The sequence below is a fragment of the Glycine soja genome, chromosome 3 (assembly GCF_004193775.1).
Source record: "Glycine soja cultivar W05 chromosome 3, ASM419377v2, whole genome shotgun sequence".
In the NCBI taxonomy this organism is placed as follows: domain Eukaryota; kingdom Viridiplantae; phylum Streptophyta; class Magnoliopsida; order Fabales; family Fabaceae; genus Glycine; species Glycine soja.
This window is the reverse complement of record NC_041004.1, coordinates 10,327,035-10,347,374: the sequence shown is the minus strand read 5'-3', so window position 1 is coordinate 10,347,374 and position 20,340 is coordinate 10,327,035. Positions and strand designations below refer to the sequence as shown.

At 35.5% G+C, this 20,340-nt stretch overlaps 2 protein-coding genes and 1 long non-coding RNA gene across 3 annotated transcripts; 2 read left to right on the top strand and 1 right to left on the bottom strand.

Moving 5' to 3' along the window:
* Positions 1–98: 98 nt before the first annotated feature.
* Positions 99–1,977, bottom strand: LOC114404943 (pumilio homolog 24-like). Its single transcript, XM_028367659.1, has 7 exons — positions 1,789–1,977; positions 1,574–1,627; positions 1,392–1,453; positions 1,210–1,270; positions 1,017–1,127; positions 459–524; positions 99–134 (listed from the first exon to the last, which is right to left on the bottom strand). Exons 1-7 carry the CDS (start codon positions 1,975–1,977, stop codon positions 99–101), a joined length of 579 nt encoding a protein of 192 aa, XP_028223460.1.
* Positions 1,978–7,743: 5,766 nt separating this feature from the next.
* LOC114406163 lies at positions 7,744–12,435 on the top strand. Its single transcript, XM_028368761.1, has 6 exons — positions 7,744–8,066; positions 8,929–8,977; positions 9,064–9,224; positions 9,310–9,664; positions 10,060–10,637; positions 11,876–12,435. Exons 1-6 carry the CDS (start codon positions 7,854–7,856, stop codon positions 12,101–12,103), a joined length of 1,584 nt encoding a protein of 527 aa, XP_028224562.1. The 5' UTR covers positions 7,744–7,853; the 3' UTR covers positions 12,104–12,435.
* Positions 12,436–17,260: 4,825 nt separating this feature from the next.
* On the top strand, positions 17,261–19,090 carry LOC114405589. The gene is made up of 3 exons (XR_003665274.1): positions 17,261–17,307; positions 17,646–17,728; positions 19,042–19,090. It is a non-coding gene; the product is annotated as an uncharacterized LOC114405589 (long non-coding RNA).
* The last annotated feature ends 1,250 nt before the right edge of the window (positions 19,091–20,340 follow it).

Below are 20,340 nucleotides of genomic sequence, written 5' to 3'. Positions count from 1 at the left end.
TGGGTTACAGGCTTACACACCTGTGGAAAGATTGACACCTAACTGAGCGCAGCAAAATTTGGACCTGATAAATCTTTAATCTTATAAATTATGTAATTCTAATCACTTAACACGAGAAGTCTCACAATCACAAGCTGAAAATAGAAATTTGCCAGAGAGACAACTACCTTCATAAAAAATATGTTGGAAATGAGAGAGCTTTAGGGGGGAGGAAGAAACAAAGAACACAAACATTAAGAGAACATAATAAATTCACCTATTAGTGTGAATGAGTCATAAATAAGATAACCTGGTATCGATTTCCTTATTATCATACTAAAAGTCCACCTTTCAAACAAGAAAGTTGAAATGTTCAGATAGCTTTTCTATCCATGGCAGTGTTTCCAGTGAAATTTTAGTAAATAGTATACCAAAAAAAAAAAGCATACAAGCAGGACACGGTTTGAGAAAATTTTCACCTGTCCAACTCCAGCAACTAAGACTTCTCCTGATTTTGCAAAAGCCAAGGAATTCACAAACCCATCCTGTTATGCAAAAGGATAAATTAAATGGCAATGGATTTTTCAACTGCAATAAAACTCAGTACAAATGTAAATCCAACACTAGAAAGATGAGGAATTGCATGTTTGGAAATTACTTTTTGACTTCAAAACTAAAACTTGATTTTTTACATAAAACTACAAATCTATGTACAAATTTACAGGTATACAATCTCTATTCTGCGCAAGCTTATGTTAAAACATCACATGGCACAAAAAAGTAAGGTTTGAAAAAAAGGGGAGAGTTATTCAATAAATAACAAGGGATTTAGTGATTTACAGAAGAAGCTACATTCAACAGAAACAAGAACAACAATAGCCTTTTCAATAGAAGCTATAATCAAAATCTAAAAGAAAAATTAATCTAGGAAAAGTTAACTAGAGTTTAGCTGCCATTCCTTTCACTTACCAATGGCACATTATAAAGAGACTTAATGTCTTTGATATCACTTTCAATTTACCATAATCGAACAAAACCATTGCCAGCCCTAGATGCAGCAAGGTCGTTGTTTCTACAAACACTGACCACACTGACCCAAGAGAATACTGACAAACAATGATGATCCTTGGGATGGTTGTAACCATTTTCTGCAGAATGAAGACAACGGTATCACTTTAAGATCTTGAGATAAGGCTAAATATAACTAGCAAATGTATTACAAATTCACACATTCCTTTTTGCAATCTCTGGAATCTTCCCCTTCATCTTTTGCAAAGCTTCAGTCACTAGCCTTCAATTATATAAAAGTACCAAGTAAGACATAGTATAAAGAATTAAATGAAAAATAAAAAGGATTAGCACGCCATAAACAAAGAAATATCAGCCCTTAATGTCTTGTTGTAGGAACATACTTAGCTCTGTCCTCTTTAGCAATCTCATGACGTCTCATCTTTTCCCATAGACGCGCAAGCTCCTATTCAAAATTAAATTAAATTAAAATTAAATACCACCTGGTGAATTCCCAACCATCAAGGTTACAACACTCTATTCAACTGATGAAAGAACAAACAATAAATAAAAAATAATGTCTCACTTGCTCAAGAGTGAAATGTCGCTTTCTCTTCTTTTTTCTAGCATCTGCTAGTTCCTGATACGAAATAATCATTATCTCATCTAATCAATCAAAACAAATAATCTCCAAATGCCTCAACAATTAATTAATTGGCATAAAACAAAAAAAGAAATTGCAAAAATCCTGGAACAATCCAAAGCGAAATCGTAGATATTCTAATTATTAAGGAGAGAAACCTTGGAATGAAGACGACGTTCTTGGCCGGTAAGAGGAGTCGTCTTCTTGTTCTTGTTGTCTTTAGCAACGGAGTCTAGTTTGTGCTTCTTTGAGGCAACGAGCTTTGAAGCCTTGGGATCTTTTTGAGTTTTAGTATTGAGTCTCTTTCTCTTTTTGGTGTCTCCGACGTCATGCTTCTTCGCCGCCATTGCTTAAGCTCTGAGGTTGAGTTGCTTACAGCTATCGCCTGTCACTGGAAAGGGAACCCTCTCTGTCTAACTCCAAGAAAAACAATTACTAGGGTTTATACTTTATACTAAGGCACTTTCTACCGTGGACCCCCCCACATGCAGAGGCTTCCCCATCCCGAGTTCAACCCTCTCAAGACCTAGCCTCGACCACTGCGACAGAATCAATTATAGATCCAATTGAGCAGAAAATTCAAGTAGCAAAACCTCTAAAATCATCACAAACAAATAGCGCATGATAACACTAAAAACATGCATTCACTTCATAATGCTGAAACGAAACCATTAAATCAATTTTAGAACTAGAAACCATGAATGAAGAAAACAAACCTAGTAGTAGCAAAAGGCAATGCGGTGAAATCGAAACCAGGATGTCTGTTGCCCTAACCAAGTAAATTCCTATCAAATGAAGATAAATCACAAGAAACATTTGAACACTAAAAGAGAGAAAAGGAGAAACGAACTCACGATCATGGAAAGATTTTAGATGAAATGCCTCGTTAGGGATTAGGAAGAGAGAGCATCATCCTAAGAAAGGGTTAGAATGATTTTGGTTTTTGAGAGAATAAAGAAAGTGTGCCTGTTCTTTTTTTTCATTTTCATATAATAAATAAAATATAAAATATGAAAGGAGACTATAGTTATAGGGCTAGTTAGCATATAATTTTGAAAATGTTTTTATGGAAAAAAATTATTAAACTAAATTATTTAAATAAATAAAATATTATAACTAAGTTACAAATTTTATATTTTTCTATAAAATAAAAAATTAAATAAATAATCTTAATAATTATTTATGCATATTAAAATTAAAATCAAAACATATTTACATCAATAAAAAAATATAATTTTTTAAAATAATAAATTATATATATTTAATATACAGTTGATTATATTCATAAGTAAAAGTGTCTGTAGGTATAAGTTTTTAGAGATTTTACCTATACTAAACATCCATAAGTATAAGTTTTTTTTTTTTTTTACCTACATCAAACTTGGATAAGTATAAGTCATTTTGCTTTTACCTACAGTAAACACATGTAGGTATAAGTTTATTTGAGTTCTACCTACACTAAATTATGTTCGTAGGTAAAAATGCGTGTAGCTACATGAAAAATTTCTTGTAGTGTTAACCTGATGATATCCCTTTGCTACAAGATGAGCTTTGAGCCGATCTAGGGACTCATTAGGTTTGAGTTTTGATTTGAAAACCCATTTAGAGCCAATAACATGCAAGTCACGGGTGCGAGGAACGAGTTCCCAAGTTTTATTTTTATGTAAAGCCTCAAGTTCTTCACACATGGTATCCTTCGATCCAGGATGAGCTAATGCAGAGCGAATATTATATGGGTTGCGTGGAATGTATGGAGATGACATAGTGATTAAGGCATACTTAGGATTAGGCTTTGTAATTCCGTGTTGTGAGCGAGTAACCATGGGATGAGTAGGTACAACATGTGGAAGTTGAGTCTGGGTAGAAGAGGCAGATTCAAGTGGTTGTATTGAGGAAGGAGGCCCAAGCTCAAGGTCTGACTCAATTTGTGAGTGTTGTGACTCAAGGCTCTCATGTTCAAGCAATAAGGGTTGTTCTGGTTGACCAAAAGATGCAATAGGAAGTTGTAAGGCAAGAGATTGCATTAAAGGATTTAAGCATGATGGAGCGGAAGCAGAAGCTGTTGTTACTGCTGTTAGGTCTGCACAAGAATTGGAGTTAGTATGAGGTAGCCAAGAATCAAATATGCTAACTACATGCTATGTAAGAGAGGAAATCGTATGATGACGATTAGTCTTATATGGAAAGAATAACTCGTCAAAAACAACATGTCGTGAGATAAAAAAATTTCTTACTAGAAAGATGAAAGCATTTATATCCTTTATGTATATCACTATATCCAACAAACACACAAGGAAGGGTTTTAGGGTCGAATTTCTTACGTTGTGTATCCCAAGTGTAAGGAAAACATTTAGAACCAAAGATACGTAGCGATAAATAGTTAGGGTGTGTGCCATGTAAGACAAAGTAAGGAGCTTCAAAATTAAGAGAAGACGACAGAAGTCTATTAATAAGAAAGACAACTATAGTGAAAGCTTTAACTCATAGACATAAAGGTGCACCACTATGAAATAGCATTGTCACACCTAATTCGCGTATTACTCTATGTCTCCTTTCAACCATACCTGTTTGTTCCGGTGTATATGGGCAAGAAACTTGATGTATAACACCTGTTAAATGAAAATGAGTTGAAAGTTTGGAGTTGATGAATTCACTTCTTCCATCCTAATGAAAAACTTTGATTTCTTTGTTAAATTGCTTTTTAACATATTGTTCAAAAGATAGATAAGAATTAACAAAGTCAGATTTATGTTGTAAGGGAATGATCCATGTGTATTTAGAAAAATCATCAACCAAGCATGCATAATATTTCAATTTACTATTAGATAAGACAAAAGCAGGTCCCCATAAATCACGATGTATTTTTTCAAAGATAGAAGAACTAGAATGTTCAGAAGAAGAGAAAGGCAATTTAGTAAGTTTTCTCAATTGACAACTATCACAAAGATGTTTAGATTTCAAGGTTCCAACTACATCAATTAATCCTTTGTTTTTTAGTAATAGTAAAGCCTTTATTTGAGGATGTCCTAGACGTTGATGCCAAATGTCTGTTGATCCTGATTTGAAACGATTAGAAAAATATGATTTCAACATAGGGGAGAGAACATATAAGTCACCCTTGCGCCTCTCGGTGATAATCTATTTCCTTGTTTCTCATTCCTTAACACAAAAATCAGCATTAGAAAACTCACAGTTAACAGGAAATTGTTTTGTTAGTTGGCTTATAGAAAACAATTTTTTTGTTAAATCAGGGACAAGTAAGACATCATGAAGAGGTAGAGTAATATTATTTTGAGGTATATCATCAAATTGAGTTGGTTTCTTGGACACCCACCAACATATCTTTGCTATATGGCCCATTTTATCATAGTATTGACATTTTTCATTCCGATACTATTCTCGTTCTGCAAGAGTCATACGACGTTGTCCCAGTGGTGGAGGACGTCTCTGTTGTGTGCTCATAAGGGTTTGGCTTTTAGTTTGGTTCCTGGGTTGTTGAACCTGAAATCCTCTCCCAGTTGACGTGAAGGTTTGAAAATTCCTTTGATGTTGAGAGGAAAACTTATGAGATCATTGTTGTTCACCATAGAAAGCCACTTGAGGAGTGGAAGAGTTATGCGTATTGGAATGAATAGAGAACCAATTGCGACATTGATCATGACTTTGGAGTTGTGAGATTAACTCAGAGTATGATGGCCTTGGAGGTTTTAGCATGGTTGTTGTGAATGTTTCACACTCGTGCCCGAGGCTTGTGAGGAGATAGAAAACTTTCTCTTTTTCTGGGACAGGTTTCCCAATTGCAGCAAGGTTGTCACATAAACCTTTGAAAGTGCGGATGTGTTCACCAATACTTTGATCTTCTTCCTTACAGAGGTATGTGATTTGTTGACGGAGTGTGAATTCACGTTCTTACAAGTCTTCCACATATGAATCTTTAAGTGTAGTCCAAACAACATGGGCAGTGTCTAAGCCAACAATGAGTCAAAGTGCTTCCTCAAAGAGTGTTCCAATTATCCACCCTCGAAGAAGACAATCTATCTTGTGCCAAGCAATGAATTCATTAGTTAATTTTGGAACAAAATTTTCTGTGTTTGTTGTGTCATTGGAATTTGGTGTGGTTTATTGAGGGGGGGGGGGGGGGGGCTGGATCATCATTCGTAAGGTAACCAACCAAGTCTTGACTTTCTGCTAAGGCTAAGGCTTGTTCACGCCATAGTGGGTAGTTTGTAAGGGTGAGTCTGAGAGTGATGAAATTGCAAATATTTAGAGAGAAGGAAGAAGTCATGGTGTAGCAAGGTGTTCGCAAAGCCTCTAGATACCAAGAAGAAAATTGATAAATGGTATAACTTTTATTATAAAAGTGAACACACAGCTACAATACAAGAGAGACAAGAGATAATTATATAGCATAGTGTATAATGATTCTGCATAAAGTAATTAAATGTGAATTGATTGCAGATTAGGAAATTCTAAATATAGAATAAGTTTCCTAAATATGGTTAGCTGCAATCAGGTTTATTTGTCAGATTGATTTGTGCCACTTAAAGCAGATTAGTCTTTCAATAGCTTTCCATTATCAGTAGCATAATCATAGGGATTTGTTTCCAACGGCTCTTTGTTTCCTTTTTCTGCATGATTGTCATCCAACAGCTGATTATTGTTAATAGGGGTGTGGCTATTTCACATGGTGCACTCATGAATGCAATGTGGTTGGCACCACAATTTGTGTTTTTGGGATTGTGTGAGATGTTTACACTTGTTGGACACATTCAGTTCTACAACACTGAGTCACCAGATAAAATGAAAAGCATAGGAAACTCTTTGCAATATCTTGTGGTGGCATTTTCAATTTATGTTGGAACCTTGGTGGTTAATGTTGTGCACCAATTGACTCGAAAGCATGGTGGAATTGATTGATTGAATGATGACATCATTGCTGGAAGATTGGACTACTATTACTTCCTGATAGTTGGGTTAGCTTTGATTAATCTTGTCTATATCTTGTTTAGTGTTAAACGTTACCGTTATAAGGTTAATGTCGAAGAAAAAGTTGTCGAGAAACTTGAGCCTTGAGGGGTATTGGAAAAATGATTAATTTTGGATCAATAAAAGTTTAATTTGTTGAGAATAAATGTAGGATTAGCAAGTGCTTATATGCCAGTCCAATATGTATATTTGATGTCATTTACGCAACAAAATAAACACTAAACTATTGCAGAATCTAAGGAAAAAATGGTTCACCTGTGCATATATATTTCAACCGTTCTATATTATCTATTATATTTATTATTTTTATCTTCTATCCAAATAATAAAGTAATGTAAATTCAAAATTACTCATTAACCTCATCTAAATCTTTGGTCGTTGTTCTTTTATGTGGTCATTTTAGTCTTTCACTATAATTCCTTGTCAAATTAAACCTGCGTAGATTCATGTTAAACAAGGACTCATACTCATGTAAAATTGTCACTATTCTAAATATATACTTATACCAAAAACATGTTACTTTTATTTTCTGAGTCAATATGATTTTTCAAACACTTGTTGTCATTTTTTATTATTATCATATTTATCTTTTATGTTAAAAAAGTAAAAAGATCAATCTCATTTTATTTCCATTTTTATAAAAAATAATAGTGTAAAAATAATGTAAATATATTTTTATTTCCCCAAAATTTCTCAAAATATAGTTTATTTTTTATAAAAATTACATGAAAATAACATATTTTTATTATTGAGAATTTACTGATTATGTATTTTCGGTGTAAAATAGATTTACATATCACTTCTAAAATATTTATTCTAAAAGTAAAAAAATTTATGAAACATAATCATTTATAAAGCGTAATTGAATTGCAGTGTGAATATATTTTATATTTTTAATACTATTTTCTCTTTTATTAAAATATAAAATAGAAGTTTGAAATTTTATAAAACTAAAATGTTAAAATATTTAGAAAAATAAAAAATATAGCACTAAATTTCACTTAAAAAAACGTGAACCAATTCGAGTGATGCCACTTCCTGTCCACATGACACATACACGTGGATAAACAAACTGCTTAAACCCCACCACTATATAAAACGACCCTCGCCGTCAGCACCACAGATAGATTCAAGATTCTCAACTACTAAAGCGATCGAAGAAGGGAACTAAAAACCAAGCCAGTGTCTCACTCTCACCCCAGAAACTCATTGTTGTGTGGCACAACAAACTTCACCAATGATGAAAGCCCTCACAAGCTCTTGTTCTAAGGCCATGGTCGAGACTCTAGGACCCTTCTCTCCCAGAGTTCCCCTTTGTGTTTCTGATAGACCCGAATTCTGCTTCACCCTTCGTTCCAAAAATGAGAAAAAGGGATGGAATTTATTGCTCCTGAAACTGGTTCGAAACAATGATCTTTACCCTGTTCATGCAGTGCCACCAAAGGACCAGGTTTGCTTCTTTTTTTTTCTATGCTTAGTTTCACATTTTTGTTTTTCTTTGTTGGAACTATCATGATTCTTTTGTTTGTTCTTGGTCTTTTTGGGGTGTTTCTTGTTTGCATGTTAGGAACATGTTTGCTTTCAAGTGGGGGTGATTCTTGTTGGGTTTTCAAAAGATGCTTCTTTTTCTTTTCTTGCTTTTTTTTTTCTTTCCTTTTTCTGAAATTTCGTGTTTGCTAGTAGCTTGCCCAGTTTCTTCTCACCTTTTGGTTTCTTTTTATACGCTAAATATTCTCCCTTTTGTATGAGTATGCGTAGATCCAAAACTTGTTACGAAACATTTCGTATTACTGCTATGCTAGACTTCTGGGTTCTGATTCCATTGACACTTTCTTTTTTTGTTTCCCTTTTATGGGAATGGTTATTTCTTGAAATGTTTGGCGACTTCAACAATTTACTTTGTTTTTTATAGCTTGGTACGATTCTTTCCAGCATATTTCGGGTTTGAAGTTTTCTCAGTTGCTTTGGTGTTACTGGTGGAGCCTCTTTACTGTCTTGAGAATTTATTTCAATGATTTTGTATAATTCAAGAGGATATGAGCCAAATGAAAGACAAAACTTAGATGCAATTTCTTAATACTTTTAGTACTGTTTTTCAATTGGAGTCAAATTCTGATTGCAGAACAACACTAAAAGTATTTAAAGAACTAAATCCATGTTTTGTTCCCAAACTAATTGGCTTTTCTGTTATGTGGGGAAATTCGTTAAGAAATGGTTGTCTAGTTGTTGTATTTACATTAAATAAATTGAGAACGTACAAGATTTTGGCATGTTTGATGAGACAGTCTCTTGGCCCGAATAAAATGTTGCAGGTGGACTTGGAGACTGTGGAGCCTCAGGCTCAACAAAGTGAACAAACAAGTGGGTTCTAATGACCTTTTGTATTTTTTCTACTACATATATATGCCGTGGAACTCAAAATCCCAACATTGTAATTTGTTGTGCAGATGAATCAAAGTTTGTTCATGTATCGTTCCAGTTAGAAAAGAGTTGTAATTTTGGTGAACAGTTTCTTATAGTTGGAGGTGATCCTGTGCTTGGTTCATGGGACCCTTTAGAGGCATTACCCATGACATGGTCTGAAGGACATGTATGGGCTGTGGAGCTGGTGAGTAAAATCTGTTCAGAATTTGAAAATATTGTTGGATCAAAAACTTTTATAAATGTTGTATATGCTTCCTTTGTGTAATCAGGATATGCCTGCTGGACAAACATTCCAGTATAAGTTCATACTGGAAGGAGAAGGGGGGGATATTATTTGGCAGCCAGGGTCGGATCGATTGATCCACACTTGGGAAACTAAGAATAGAATAGTTGTTCTCGAAGATTGGGAGAATGTAGAACTTCAGAAAATAACAGAGGAAGATCAACTTGCCGAGCCAAATGAGGAACCCCAGGTTGACTTTGAAGTGCCAACTTTAGCTGAATTTCTTAATAATCCTCAAGAAGAACTGGATTCCAAAGCATCGGAAATATCGTCTGTAGAAGATACCCAAATTCAGTCTGTGGAGGAACCACTTGCTGAAACAGTTCGGCAACAAATCACTGGTAATAGTATTTCTTCCTCAATGGAAAAAAGCCAATGTCTATTGTTGTAGAAAACATAAGTTCTTCGGGGGATCTCATCAGCAGTATAAGCCACAAAAGTAATAAAAAGAGTATACTTCAACCAAGTGAAGAATCTGCAGATAGTCCAGGAAATGATATTCGGACATTAAGTAATATAATTTATTCAATCAATGACAATATATTTGGACATTAAGTCTTGTTTGAGGACATAATTCAGATTAGAAGGAAGCAACGGTTTTGAAAGTGGGAATAAATATGTTCTATTATTTTGAAAAATTAAATTTAAAACTTTAAAAAAATAATAAAAATTATATATAAATCTATCTATCTTAAATTTTTATTGTCTCCAAAAGTAATTGGTTTATTTATAACAGAGGAAGATCAACTTGCCGAGCCAAATGAGGAACCCCAAGTTGACTTTGAAGTGCCAACTTTAGCTGAATTTCTTAATAATCCTCAAGAAGAACTGGATTCCAAAGCATTGGAAATATCATCTGTAGAAGATACCCAAATTCATGCTGTGGAGGAACCACTTGCTGAAACAGTCCGGCAACAAATCACTGGTAATAGTATTTCTTCCTCAATGGAAAAGCCAATGTCTATTGTTGTAGAAAACATAAGTTCTTCGGGGGATCTCATCAGCAGTATAAGCCACAAAAGTAATAAAAAGAGTATACTTCAACCAAGTGAAGAATCTGCAGATAGTCCAGGAAATGATGATATAATACATGATCTTGGTCAAAATGGAAATCCTGCATCACTGGAGAACCAGGAAAAGACAATTGTGGAAAGCAGCTTATTTGATCTTGAAGAAGGTCCTGTTCTTGTACCTGGCTTACCAATACCACCAACTGAGCCAACTGATGAAGCAGACCAAGGTGAAGTTCAAGAAACGACTAAAAAGGACACTTCAGTTGAAGCTTTTGAAACTCAGGATCAGAACATAGCTAAGGTAAACACTTGATGAGTGTGTCCTTCCCTTTCTCCTTCCCTTCTAACCTTTTCCCTACTTTACTTGTCCACAACTACCTTTGGCAGAGAATTGTTTGATTCTGTTTCTTTTGAAGAACAAGTTATTTTGAGCTTAGGGTTTGAACATTGAAATCCTGTTTGAGGATAGGTGAATAAATAATAAACAGTAGTATCCTGTTCTGTTTGTACCATCATCTATGTTTATCAACGAAGGGAATTTTTTCCATCTCCATGGTGCATCAGCTTGTTTCTCATACATAATGAAAGCATCTAAAGGCTAAGGGAAAGAAGAAAAACTGTTTCTATTCTTATTGTTACCATTAATTAAATGAATCTTGACCATTGATGAAGTGCTTTTACAATTATATGGTAAAATGTTTAACATTTTGCAATTTGTTTTTGGTTGTTTGAATTACAGAAACCAATAATTGTCAAAATTTATTCAGAGTCTGGAACTGGTTAGAAAGACTAATCCAACATTCCATCTAGCTTTGCCATAAATTATATTCACATCTTATAATACAAGTTTCCCCATTATACAAAATACAGTAACTCCTTACTTACCCTTGACTACAAGCAACTGACACGTGTTTTGCAATAAATTTCCAATAAAGTTTCCCCATTATATAAATAGAATAACTCCTTGCCCTTGACTACAGGCATCTGACAGTTGTTTTGCAATAAATTTCTGATAAATGTTGAGCTTCATAGGGATGGGCAGTTTTTGCCATTTTTAAGCCGGTGTATAGAAACTTGCCTTGGGTAGTTTGAGCATGTGTGGAGAAGACAGATATACTAATTTCTAGAGGTAGAGAGATATTAAGAGTAATATTTGCTTGTCAGAAATAATATCTATATATAGAGCACTTATCTATAGTCAATGTGCGTTTATCATTTTAATCAAATATAATGAGTTACTTTATTGGTACTTCTCTCCTCTTCTTTAAGCTGTATGATGTGTGGCCACATTTATTTTCATCTCTTCTCACTTTTCTATTAAGAGAAACCAATTAAAATCATAGTCAAAAACATTGAAAAGGGTCTAAAAATTCGTATTTTGTCCATATTTACAGTAGAATATTATGGCATTGTTTGACTCTTGTAGTTGAATCCATATAATGAGAGTAGGGTTGGTGATGATTTTGCATTCTTTAAATCATGCAGCTGTTAAGTAGTTTGATAACTCTTTAATGTTGTGCTTAAACTGAAAATGTTCAGTTCAGTAAGGAGGAAGAAACTGATGATGCCATACCCCAAGAGATAAATGCAACCATCAATAATGGACCAGAGCTGCTTTACAATAAACAACATGAAGAGTCTCATTTGTCCCCAGAAATGGAAGACTGGCCAAACTACGAGCCAGATGATGACAATACCGTGCAAAATGACATCAAATGGGGCCAAGACACGGTAAACAAGTTTCTAACAAAACTTGGATTCTTTTGATGGCAAACTTTAAAGAACCAAGGGAAGAAAACTTCATTGAAACTGGTCATGAGTTTTGTGATCATTCTGATCCATTTGCCAAAATTTTGATTTTCCTGGTAAATATGGCATGTTATGTGATGATGGTTGTTGAGTGTATGCTATGCTGCCATGTACTTACATTGGAATAATTCTTTCAGTTTTGGCCACTTCTGTAATCTGTATAGTACTAGGAGTTTCATGGGCGATAGATAGCGCATCTGCTGTATATCATATCATAGTGATAGTGATTTGTAACATGTATCTGTTGTAATAAGTTCTATGAAATGCTTCTAATTTCTATCTTTTTCCTATTTCGTTCTTATGGTTTAAAATTATGGGAAATTGTAGATGTTATTATGTGCATAGAATTGTGTGCGCTAATTGCTAATTTAATGTAGTAGTCTAGGAAACCACTTTGAATTCGTCTTCACTTGGATTTGGATGCTCAGATTTCTCAATTCTTGACCTACATATGCCAACCACATTTTATTCTATGACAATAGAGTATGGCATTGGTGGAGGTTAGAAAATAATTAATTTATTGTTACAATGTATTTTTATAATTATTTTTATTTTTCATGTATTTGGTTTAAGGAAAGTGAGAACAAAAAAAAAATATCTCACATAAATTTTAAGTTTTTTTTCGATGTTTTAAACATAAATAGAAGAATGAAACATATTTTTTTACTTTTTCATTTTCTTTTTGTTTTCACATCTTCCAAATACATTCTTATAATATTTTCTTATATTCCTCATACTACAAGGAAAAGTTATAAAAATTATAAATAAAAAGAGAATTAATAAAACACCTCTTTAAAAGTATTTTTTTAATATGCTTATATTATTAATTAAAATTAATAAAAAAAACATAAGAGATTCATTAAACAAAATATAAAACTCATAAGATTTTGACTAATATAATGTTTACTTAAAAAGGCATCTTAGAAGATTTATTCTTAACATTTCTCAGAAGAATAGAATTTTTCTGAGAAAATTAGTATTACTTCATCTTGAATTCTCATAAAGTATGCATCTTTTTATTCTGTAACTATACCAAACTTACCAAAGGCATATGGGTTGGGTGTAGATAATCATTATAGGTAGATCATACTCACGCATATATATATATTCGGCAAAGAGAAGAGCTGGGTAACATGCTGCCTCAACGGTGGTATTCGTGCTACATAGCAGCTCTCACTACTAGAAAATGCTGATTTAACATCGACGGATTAACATCGGTTTTGTCAACCGATGTTAACGTAAATGTGGTGGCATAATTGTAAATAATGTGTATTTCTTAACATCGGTTTTATGAAAATCGATGTTAACGAAGTGACTCTAACATCGATTTTCAAGAAAACCGATGTTAACGAAGCGACGTTAACATCGGTTTTCATAAAATCGATGTTAACGTCGCTTCGTTAACATCGATTTTGATAAAAAAACCGATGTTATAGTCGATTCGTTAACATCGATTTTCAGAAAACCGATGTTAACATATAATCACTTAACATTGGTTTTTTGAATAAAACCAATGTTAACGTTGACATCAATTTGTTAACATCGGTGTTTTATTGAAAATCGATGTTAAACTTACATTTTAAATTGTATTTGACGCGACCTATTTCGCTCGCGCTCCCTTCTTCTCCGTTTACCCTCTCGCGCTTTCTTCTTCTCTGTGAACCCTTTCGTGCTCTCTTCTCCATTGCACTGTTAACATCGAAGGTTGTTGTTCTCCATTGCACTGAAGACCGTGACAGGTACGCTTCATCTACCTGTGTTGTTCTATTGAATTGAAGAGCGTGACCATGCTAGGTCTATTTCTGGAACTCGTGGTTAAGCTAAGGACCTTTTTTGGTTTCTGGTGCAAGGATTGGCGAATTGGTTGTCACCTAAGGTACATTTGACTAGTAGTATGTGGTGTTTGTGGTCAGCTGAGGTACATTTCACCTGAGGTACAATCTCGCTGGCATTGTCGATGTTGTGTTCGAGGTAAGCTTCATGTCTTCATTGTAAGTTTGTGCTTCCGCGTACATGGTGTTTGTGCTCTTTGTTCTTATAGATTGCTAGTTAGTTTATTAATTAGTTACTACTACTAGCTAAGGTTTGGAATGCAAGTAGTGTTGCTTGGAAAGCTGTGTATCCATTAGGTTCTGCTCACTATTTTCCTCAGTTGCTTCTACTTGCATCAAAATGTATGCGCTTCTTGTTGTGTATCCATTAGGTTCTGCTCTCCATTTCCAGCAATGTACTGAATATGGATGAATATGAATCTTTGTTGTATGTTCTAAAAATCTGGTAGCTGCCTCAATTTCTTGAATAGCATTTTTTGTTCTTGTATGGTTTTTTTTTTTTTTTTGCACAGCAAAAATCAGTAGTATTATATATAATATAATACTAGGTGTAATGAAGAGAGGATTAAAAAAATACAAGGCAAAATTGTGGTCCACTAGTTGCCCCATTGCTGCTCCACTAGTTGCTGGAACCCCTTGTCCTTCAACCACCAGTCCATAACCCCTTGTCCTCCTGCTGTAATTGATTAGTTTATGGAAATAGAAGCTGTTGTTGTCCCCCTCTTTAATCCATTTTTTAGTTAGTGTTTTTTTTTGCACTGCAAAAATCAGATAGTATTAATAAAGCTTCAGTACTAGGTGTACTGAAAATAATAGATAATTACAAAGGCAGATTCTGCCAAACCCAACTACAAAAATATAGCCCAATGAGAGAAATGTGCACTATCCCTGCCTTAACATAGTGCATTCCACCCTCCATATTTGGATATCAAGACTCTAGCCCAGAGCTGATTCTGATTGTTTGCCAATTCCCACCCCCATTTAGCAAGCAAGGCTTCATTAAAGTTGGATAGGTCTTTAATCCCGAGCCCTCCTTTGTTCTTGGAAAGACACACAGAGTCCCAATTAACCCAGGCAATCTTGGCTGCCTCAGAGTCTCCTCCCCATAAAAACTTCCTCTGGATAGATACTACCTTATGCACCACTTTTTAGGAATTTTAAAGAAAGACAATAGGTAAATAGGAAGGGTTGTTAAGACAGAATTGATGAGGGATATCCTACCTCCCATAGATAGGCATCTCTGCTTCCATTTTGCTAGTTTAGTTTCAAACTTGCTGATGAGAGGCTGCCAAACATTCCAGCTTTTAGAGGTCGACCCCACTGGAATTCCAAGGTAAGAAAAAGGAAAATCCAGCTGGCCACAATTAGGAAAGTTAGTTGCTTCCCTGCACCAAGCCACAGATTTATCCTAGCACCCAAATTGACTTTTAGCATAGTTGATCTTGAGCCCTAAAGCCAACTAAAAAATTCTCAGGATAGATTGAAGACTCTAACATTAGCTATAGTTGTAGTTCCAAAAAATAAGGTCTATAATCATTAAGAGATTGAGGGTTAATGATCTTGGGGATAAGGGCTATGAAGGATGCATTGCTTCCTTTGGGGAATATGCCATTAATGAAGAACTCATCGAAGAACCTGATGAAATCAGGTTTTAGAATTTCCCAAAACTGCTTGATAAAGTTGAAGTTCAAACCATCTGGGCCAGGGCTTTTATCTCCATCACAAGCCCCAACTGCAGACTTGATTTCCACTTCAGAGAATCTAGCAACAAGGCTTTCCTTCTGCCCTTGGCCAAGAGAAGAAAACTGAATCCCATCCAGGGTTGGTCTGCAAGGGTTCTGCTCTGAGAGTCTTTCTTTGAAATGCTTAAAGACTACATTCTTTTTTTTTTGGAAGGAAAAAATATGAATATTATTAATAAACTAACCTTCCTTCCATATTACCAAGAATCGTTTTTTGAAATGCTTACAGCCCTCACTCAGCCAAGAATCTTGCCAAAATTTGATTTTGCCCCCATAATCAACCTTCCATACCATATTCTGGTGGATATTGTGGAAATCAGGCTGATTATAAAGTCTTCTAAGGTCCTTCCACCAATGGGAATGCCAAGCTTTATCTCTGCCACTCTGTAGTTTCCGTTTAATGTTAAGTTGTAACAAGTCTTCTACAAAATAACCCAAGTATTGGTCCTCTAGCAATTTCCTATTAGGAAGACAAGAATATAAAAGCTTCTATACAGTCATCAACAGTCCCTGTTTGCTTCAAATCTTTCATCTTTACATAAGAATTTTCAACATTTCTCCCTCCAAACCTTGCAACAAGGCTACCTTAAAATTGTCCTAAGCCAAAGGTGCCTCAGTTACTCTTATGTATTGTTTGGATTTATGGAATTACAAAAGGAAAAAAATAATTTCTTTTTAATTGTTTGGTTAGAGTAAAAAGAGAATGAAAAGAAATTGGCTAAATTACTAAGCATACAACTTTGCCCTTTAAATATTATAATATTATAATATTATAATTATAATAATAAAAAAAGCACAACCAAAGTTTGCTTCTACATGGCCTGTCCATCTCTCTCTCTCTCTCTGTGTTGCTGAAATTGCATATGCCATGTCATTGCTTCTACTTTTTTTTTTGCTGCTTTTATTTTGAGACTCCCTTCCATTTTGTGTAACACCCTGATATATATATATCTATATATTATTAGTAATTATGTTTGATGTTTGATTATTTGTTGCGTTATTTTCATCCGTAATTATTTTTAAGGAAGTTAATTTAGTTAATAGAGGGGTGTGGATAGATAAGGATCTAGCTTCTCAAAGAAGCTTGTTGAGAAAGCTTCTCAAAGAAGCCACGAGGAAGCTTCTGGAGGAAGCCTCTTAATGAAGCTTCTAGAGAAAACTACATGAAGCTGCCTCGATAGAAACGCTGCCCAGCCTTCGTTAACCGTTGGATCTTCTCAAAATTTGGTTTGCAACTTCACAAGACAATTTACCATGATTTAACCGTTGGGATCTTTGAGAAAGTATCTGGAATGTGCTAGAAGCTTCCATTCCCGAGAGCATCTCTTATTTAAGCATTTCAGCCTTTGCTTTCTTGTAGCTTAGGAAAAATGCCATTTCTTCTTCTTTCTTTCTTCCAAATCCATTTCTAAAGTTCCAAGTACTTTCTCCATCACCCACATCCACCATTAGCCACCGCAAACCATCATTGTTCTTCATTGAAAACCCACACCGAGAGGAACCCTTCAACCGAAGCAGAATTTCCAACTTGGCTTGCGGTTTCGGTAGAGAACGAAAACCCTAATCTGATCTTTCGTTTTCTTTCGAGGTAACCATGGTTCTATGCTTGTTTCTTGTTAGTTCCATCTTGTCTTTGCATCTTTTCTAACTTTGCAACCGCCATTGCATGTCTTATGCTTCCTTTGAAAAACCTTAGAGAAAGAGACTTTGTAAACGTTATCCTTTCATGAAATACATGTTATTTTCGTAACCTACACTGAACCCCGGTCACATTCGCGTGGTCGGAATTTCCAAATTACGTTCCTTTGTAAAACCCGAAATACTCTCAGCTCTTTCATGTAGTGATGTGGGTGTTTGATCCAGAGCACTGTTACTAGCTTTGTTTTCTTAAATCCATACTAAGTCTCCTTCGTTTTGGCATGGTAGAGGCTTGTGTGGAATCGACAAGCAAGGACAAAAAGGAATCTTCAAGTGACGCGACGAGGAATCCGTGGGGTAGCTCACTATAGGTAAGGGGAGTTTATTATAAAATTTACCATTTTAACACCATAGTTAGGGTCAGGGAACCTAGCTATGAGGATATCTGCCTGTCCCTGTTGCATGCTGATTTTTCTTCAAAGAAAATTACGTTTTAACTAATGGGATGTGATATATATATGTATTGTGATGAATGATATTGTTTTGGCTGTTTGAAGACTGTGCGTGTGGAAATGATATTGTTGTGTTTGTTTGAATTGTTGTTGATGTTGCTATTGAGGATTTTAATTGATATGTGATGATAATGATGATTATGATGATATTGATTTGAGATGACATTGTTAATAAAGACCATGTCAACATGAATTGTTATTATTGATGAATATGTGAATATGAAATGAGGTTGTTGTTGTTGTTGATAACGTCATTGAGATGAGATGATATTTATGTTGTGAATGACATGGAAATACGATTTGTTGATTGATGTTGGAAATGCATTGGCATGTGCATGTTGTGTATGTTCGTGGGGGGCACTGTGCACTGACCTTTCAGGGTCTTTGGCACTAGCTTTTGGCCACGTTCATACGTTGGATGTTGTGTATGATCGTGGGGGGCACTGTGCACTGACCTTCCAGGGTCTTTGGCACTAGCTTTTGGCCACGATCATACGTCGTATGAAGTGTATGTCATGGGGGGTAGAGTGCACTGACCTTGTCGGATGGCCCAGACGTGGGTAACTAGCGTGGTTAGAGAATCTAAGCATTCCTGAGGGGATGCTTAGGTGCTTTAATTGGTCCATGGTCTTTGGCATTTACCTTTGGTCGTGATCATAGCTCATACGACACAGGAAATAGAGTAACTATGGCCAAGTGTACTTTGTACTAAGGGGCTGTCACCTGGTAGGGAACACCTTTGGGCTCCCAGGCTGATCACCTATGGGAGGGGGGCTGTTACGTGCACAACCGGGTGGTCTCGACAAACTCAGCACAGTTCCCTAAGTGAGAGTGTCGTGTAGACACGCTTAGGCTATTTCCTGATATTTGGTTGTTGTTGGTACGTACCACATTGCATCTGAGTGTTGAGTTAGATGCATGCATCATTCTGTGCAGTCTTGATTGGGTCCATGGATGGATGATGAGTAATTGTTGGATGTGAATGATGAATATTTGTTGGATATGAGTGTTGAATAATGATTGTTGTGTATGCTTATCATGTTTGCCTATGTTCCTTGCTAATTGTGGTTATTTGGAATTGGTATTGGTTCTTTTATAATAAACTCACCCTTGCAATTTTGTATCGTGTGGTTGATACCTGTGATGATCACGAACCTTGTTCGTGGGAGCAGAATGACAGTGGCAGGGTGTAGGGAGTAAGATTCTGGTGAGGAGCCGCCGAGCCGACGTGATGACGTTGGCGTTATTTTGGGAGAGAGTTGTGTTTTGTAATCAACTCCTCCGTAGTTGGTTTTTAAGTTTTATTTTGTTGAGTTAAAGATGTGAAACTGGAATTTTAATTATATATATATATATATGAACATATTTAATTTTTGTTATGTGTATGACATGTACCGAATTATTTTTTCTATGTAATTATGCATAATCACTTAAGTAATGGCGTGTTGTTGGATGAATTTATGTTGTGACAAAATCACTTCTATTTTCATAATAAAAAAATTAAGGGAGTTCTTTTTATAAAAATTGAAATTATCGAATATTAGAGTGTGGATACCGTAGCGACGAGGCGGGTCGTTACATTTAGTGGTATTAGAGCAGGTCGAACCTTTCGGTCAGTGAGTTGTGAGTCTGCTATGTTTTTCTGTGCATTCTCTAGTTGTTTTGTTGAGTGCTTGGTGTTGGTTGTTTGCTGATGTTTGATGTTCATTGTTTTCTATTAGCACTTACTCACTAGTTGTGTTTTAATGAGCTATAGAGATTTGATTGTTGTAGTCGTATTGAATTTGTTTTTCTGATGTCTGCTATACCATGAATTTCAATGCCGGGTCACGAATTATCAGACTGGCCACCTATATAATTTGTGAAGGGCAATGGAATGCTATGGCAAGCGATCAGAAAATGCAAATGATGGAAAGTGGGTGTTAATGTCTTGAGTTGTCAACTCTCAAGAGTAACTAAGTAGGAATTTGTGATGGTTGTGATTGTTGTGTGGTTCTTTGTTTGTGTGTATTCCTTCCATGTCTAGCTCCCTGGTGTGTATAGGGAGTGATGGCTGGATGGAATGATCGTGCGATAGCAGATGCCCTTCAAGCCTTAGCTCAGGCCATAGGGAATCCGAATAGAGGAGAAGTTGGTGGAGCTGTTGAGTACCAGGGGTTGGATCACTTCCAACGAAACAACCCTCCTTCTTTTAATGGAGGATACAACCCTGATGGTGCTCAGAACTGGATAAGGGAAATTGAGAAAATTTTTCGAGTTATGGCATGTCCGGAGAGGCAAAAGGTTGCTTTTGGTACATATACTCTAGTGGAAGAGGCTGAGTATTGGTGGGAGAATACTCGCCAATGCGTAGAGGCTGAAGGTCAAGATGTGACCTGGGATGTCTTCAAGAGAGTGTTTTTGGAGAAATACTTTCCTGAGGATGTTAGGAACAAGAAGGAGATGGAGTTCTTGGAGCTTAAGCAAGGAAG

Bases quoted from the DNA above. Each gene is read 5' to 3' on its own strand.
- LOC114404943 (XM_028367659.1), bottom strand. From the start codon at position 1,977: ATGGCGGCGAAGAAGCATGACGTCGGAGACACCAAAAAGAGAAAGAGA. The intron at 1,628-1,788 runs GTTTCTCTCCTT...ATTTCGTATCAG, and splicing joins AACGTCGTCTTCATTCCAAG to GAACTAGCAGATGCTAGAAA. The intron at 525-1,016 runs GTTTTGTTCGAT...TTTGCATAACAG, and splicing joins TGCATCTAGGGCTGGCAATG to GATGGGTTTGTGAATTCCTT.
- LOC114406163 (XM_028368761.1), top strand. From the start codon at position 7,854: ATGATGAAAGCCCTCACAAGCTCTTGTTCTAAGGCCATGGTCGAGACT. The intron at 9,665-10,059 runs GTAATAGTATTT...TATTTATAACAG, and splicing joins AGTTCGGCAACAAATCACTG to AGGAAGATCAACTTGCCGAG. The intron at 10,638-11,875 runs GTAAACACTTGA...GAAAATGTTCAG, and splicing joins AGGATCAGAACATAGCTAAG to TTCAGTAAGGAGGAAGAAAC.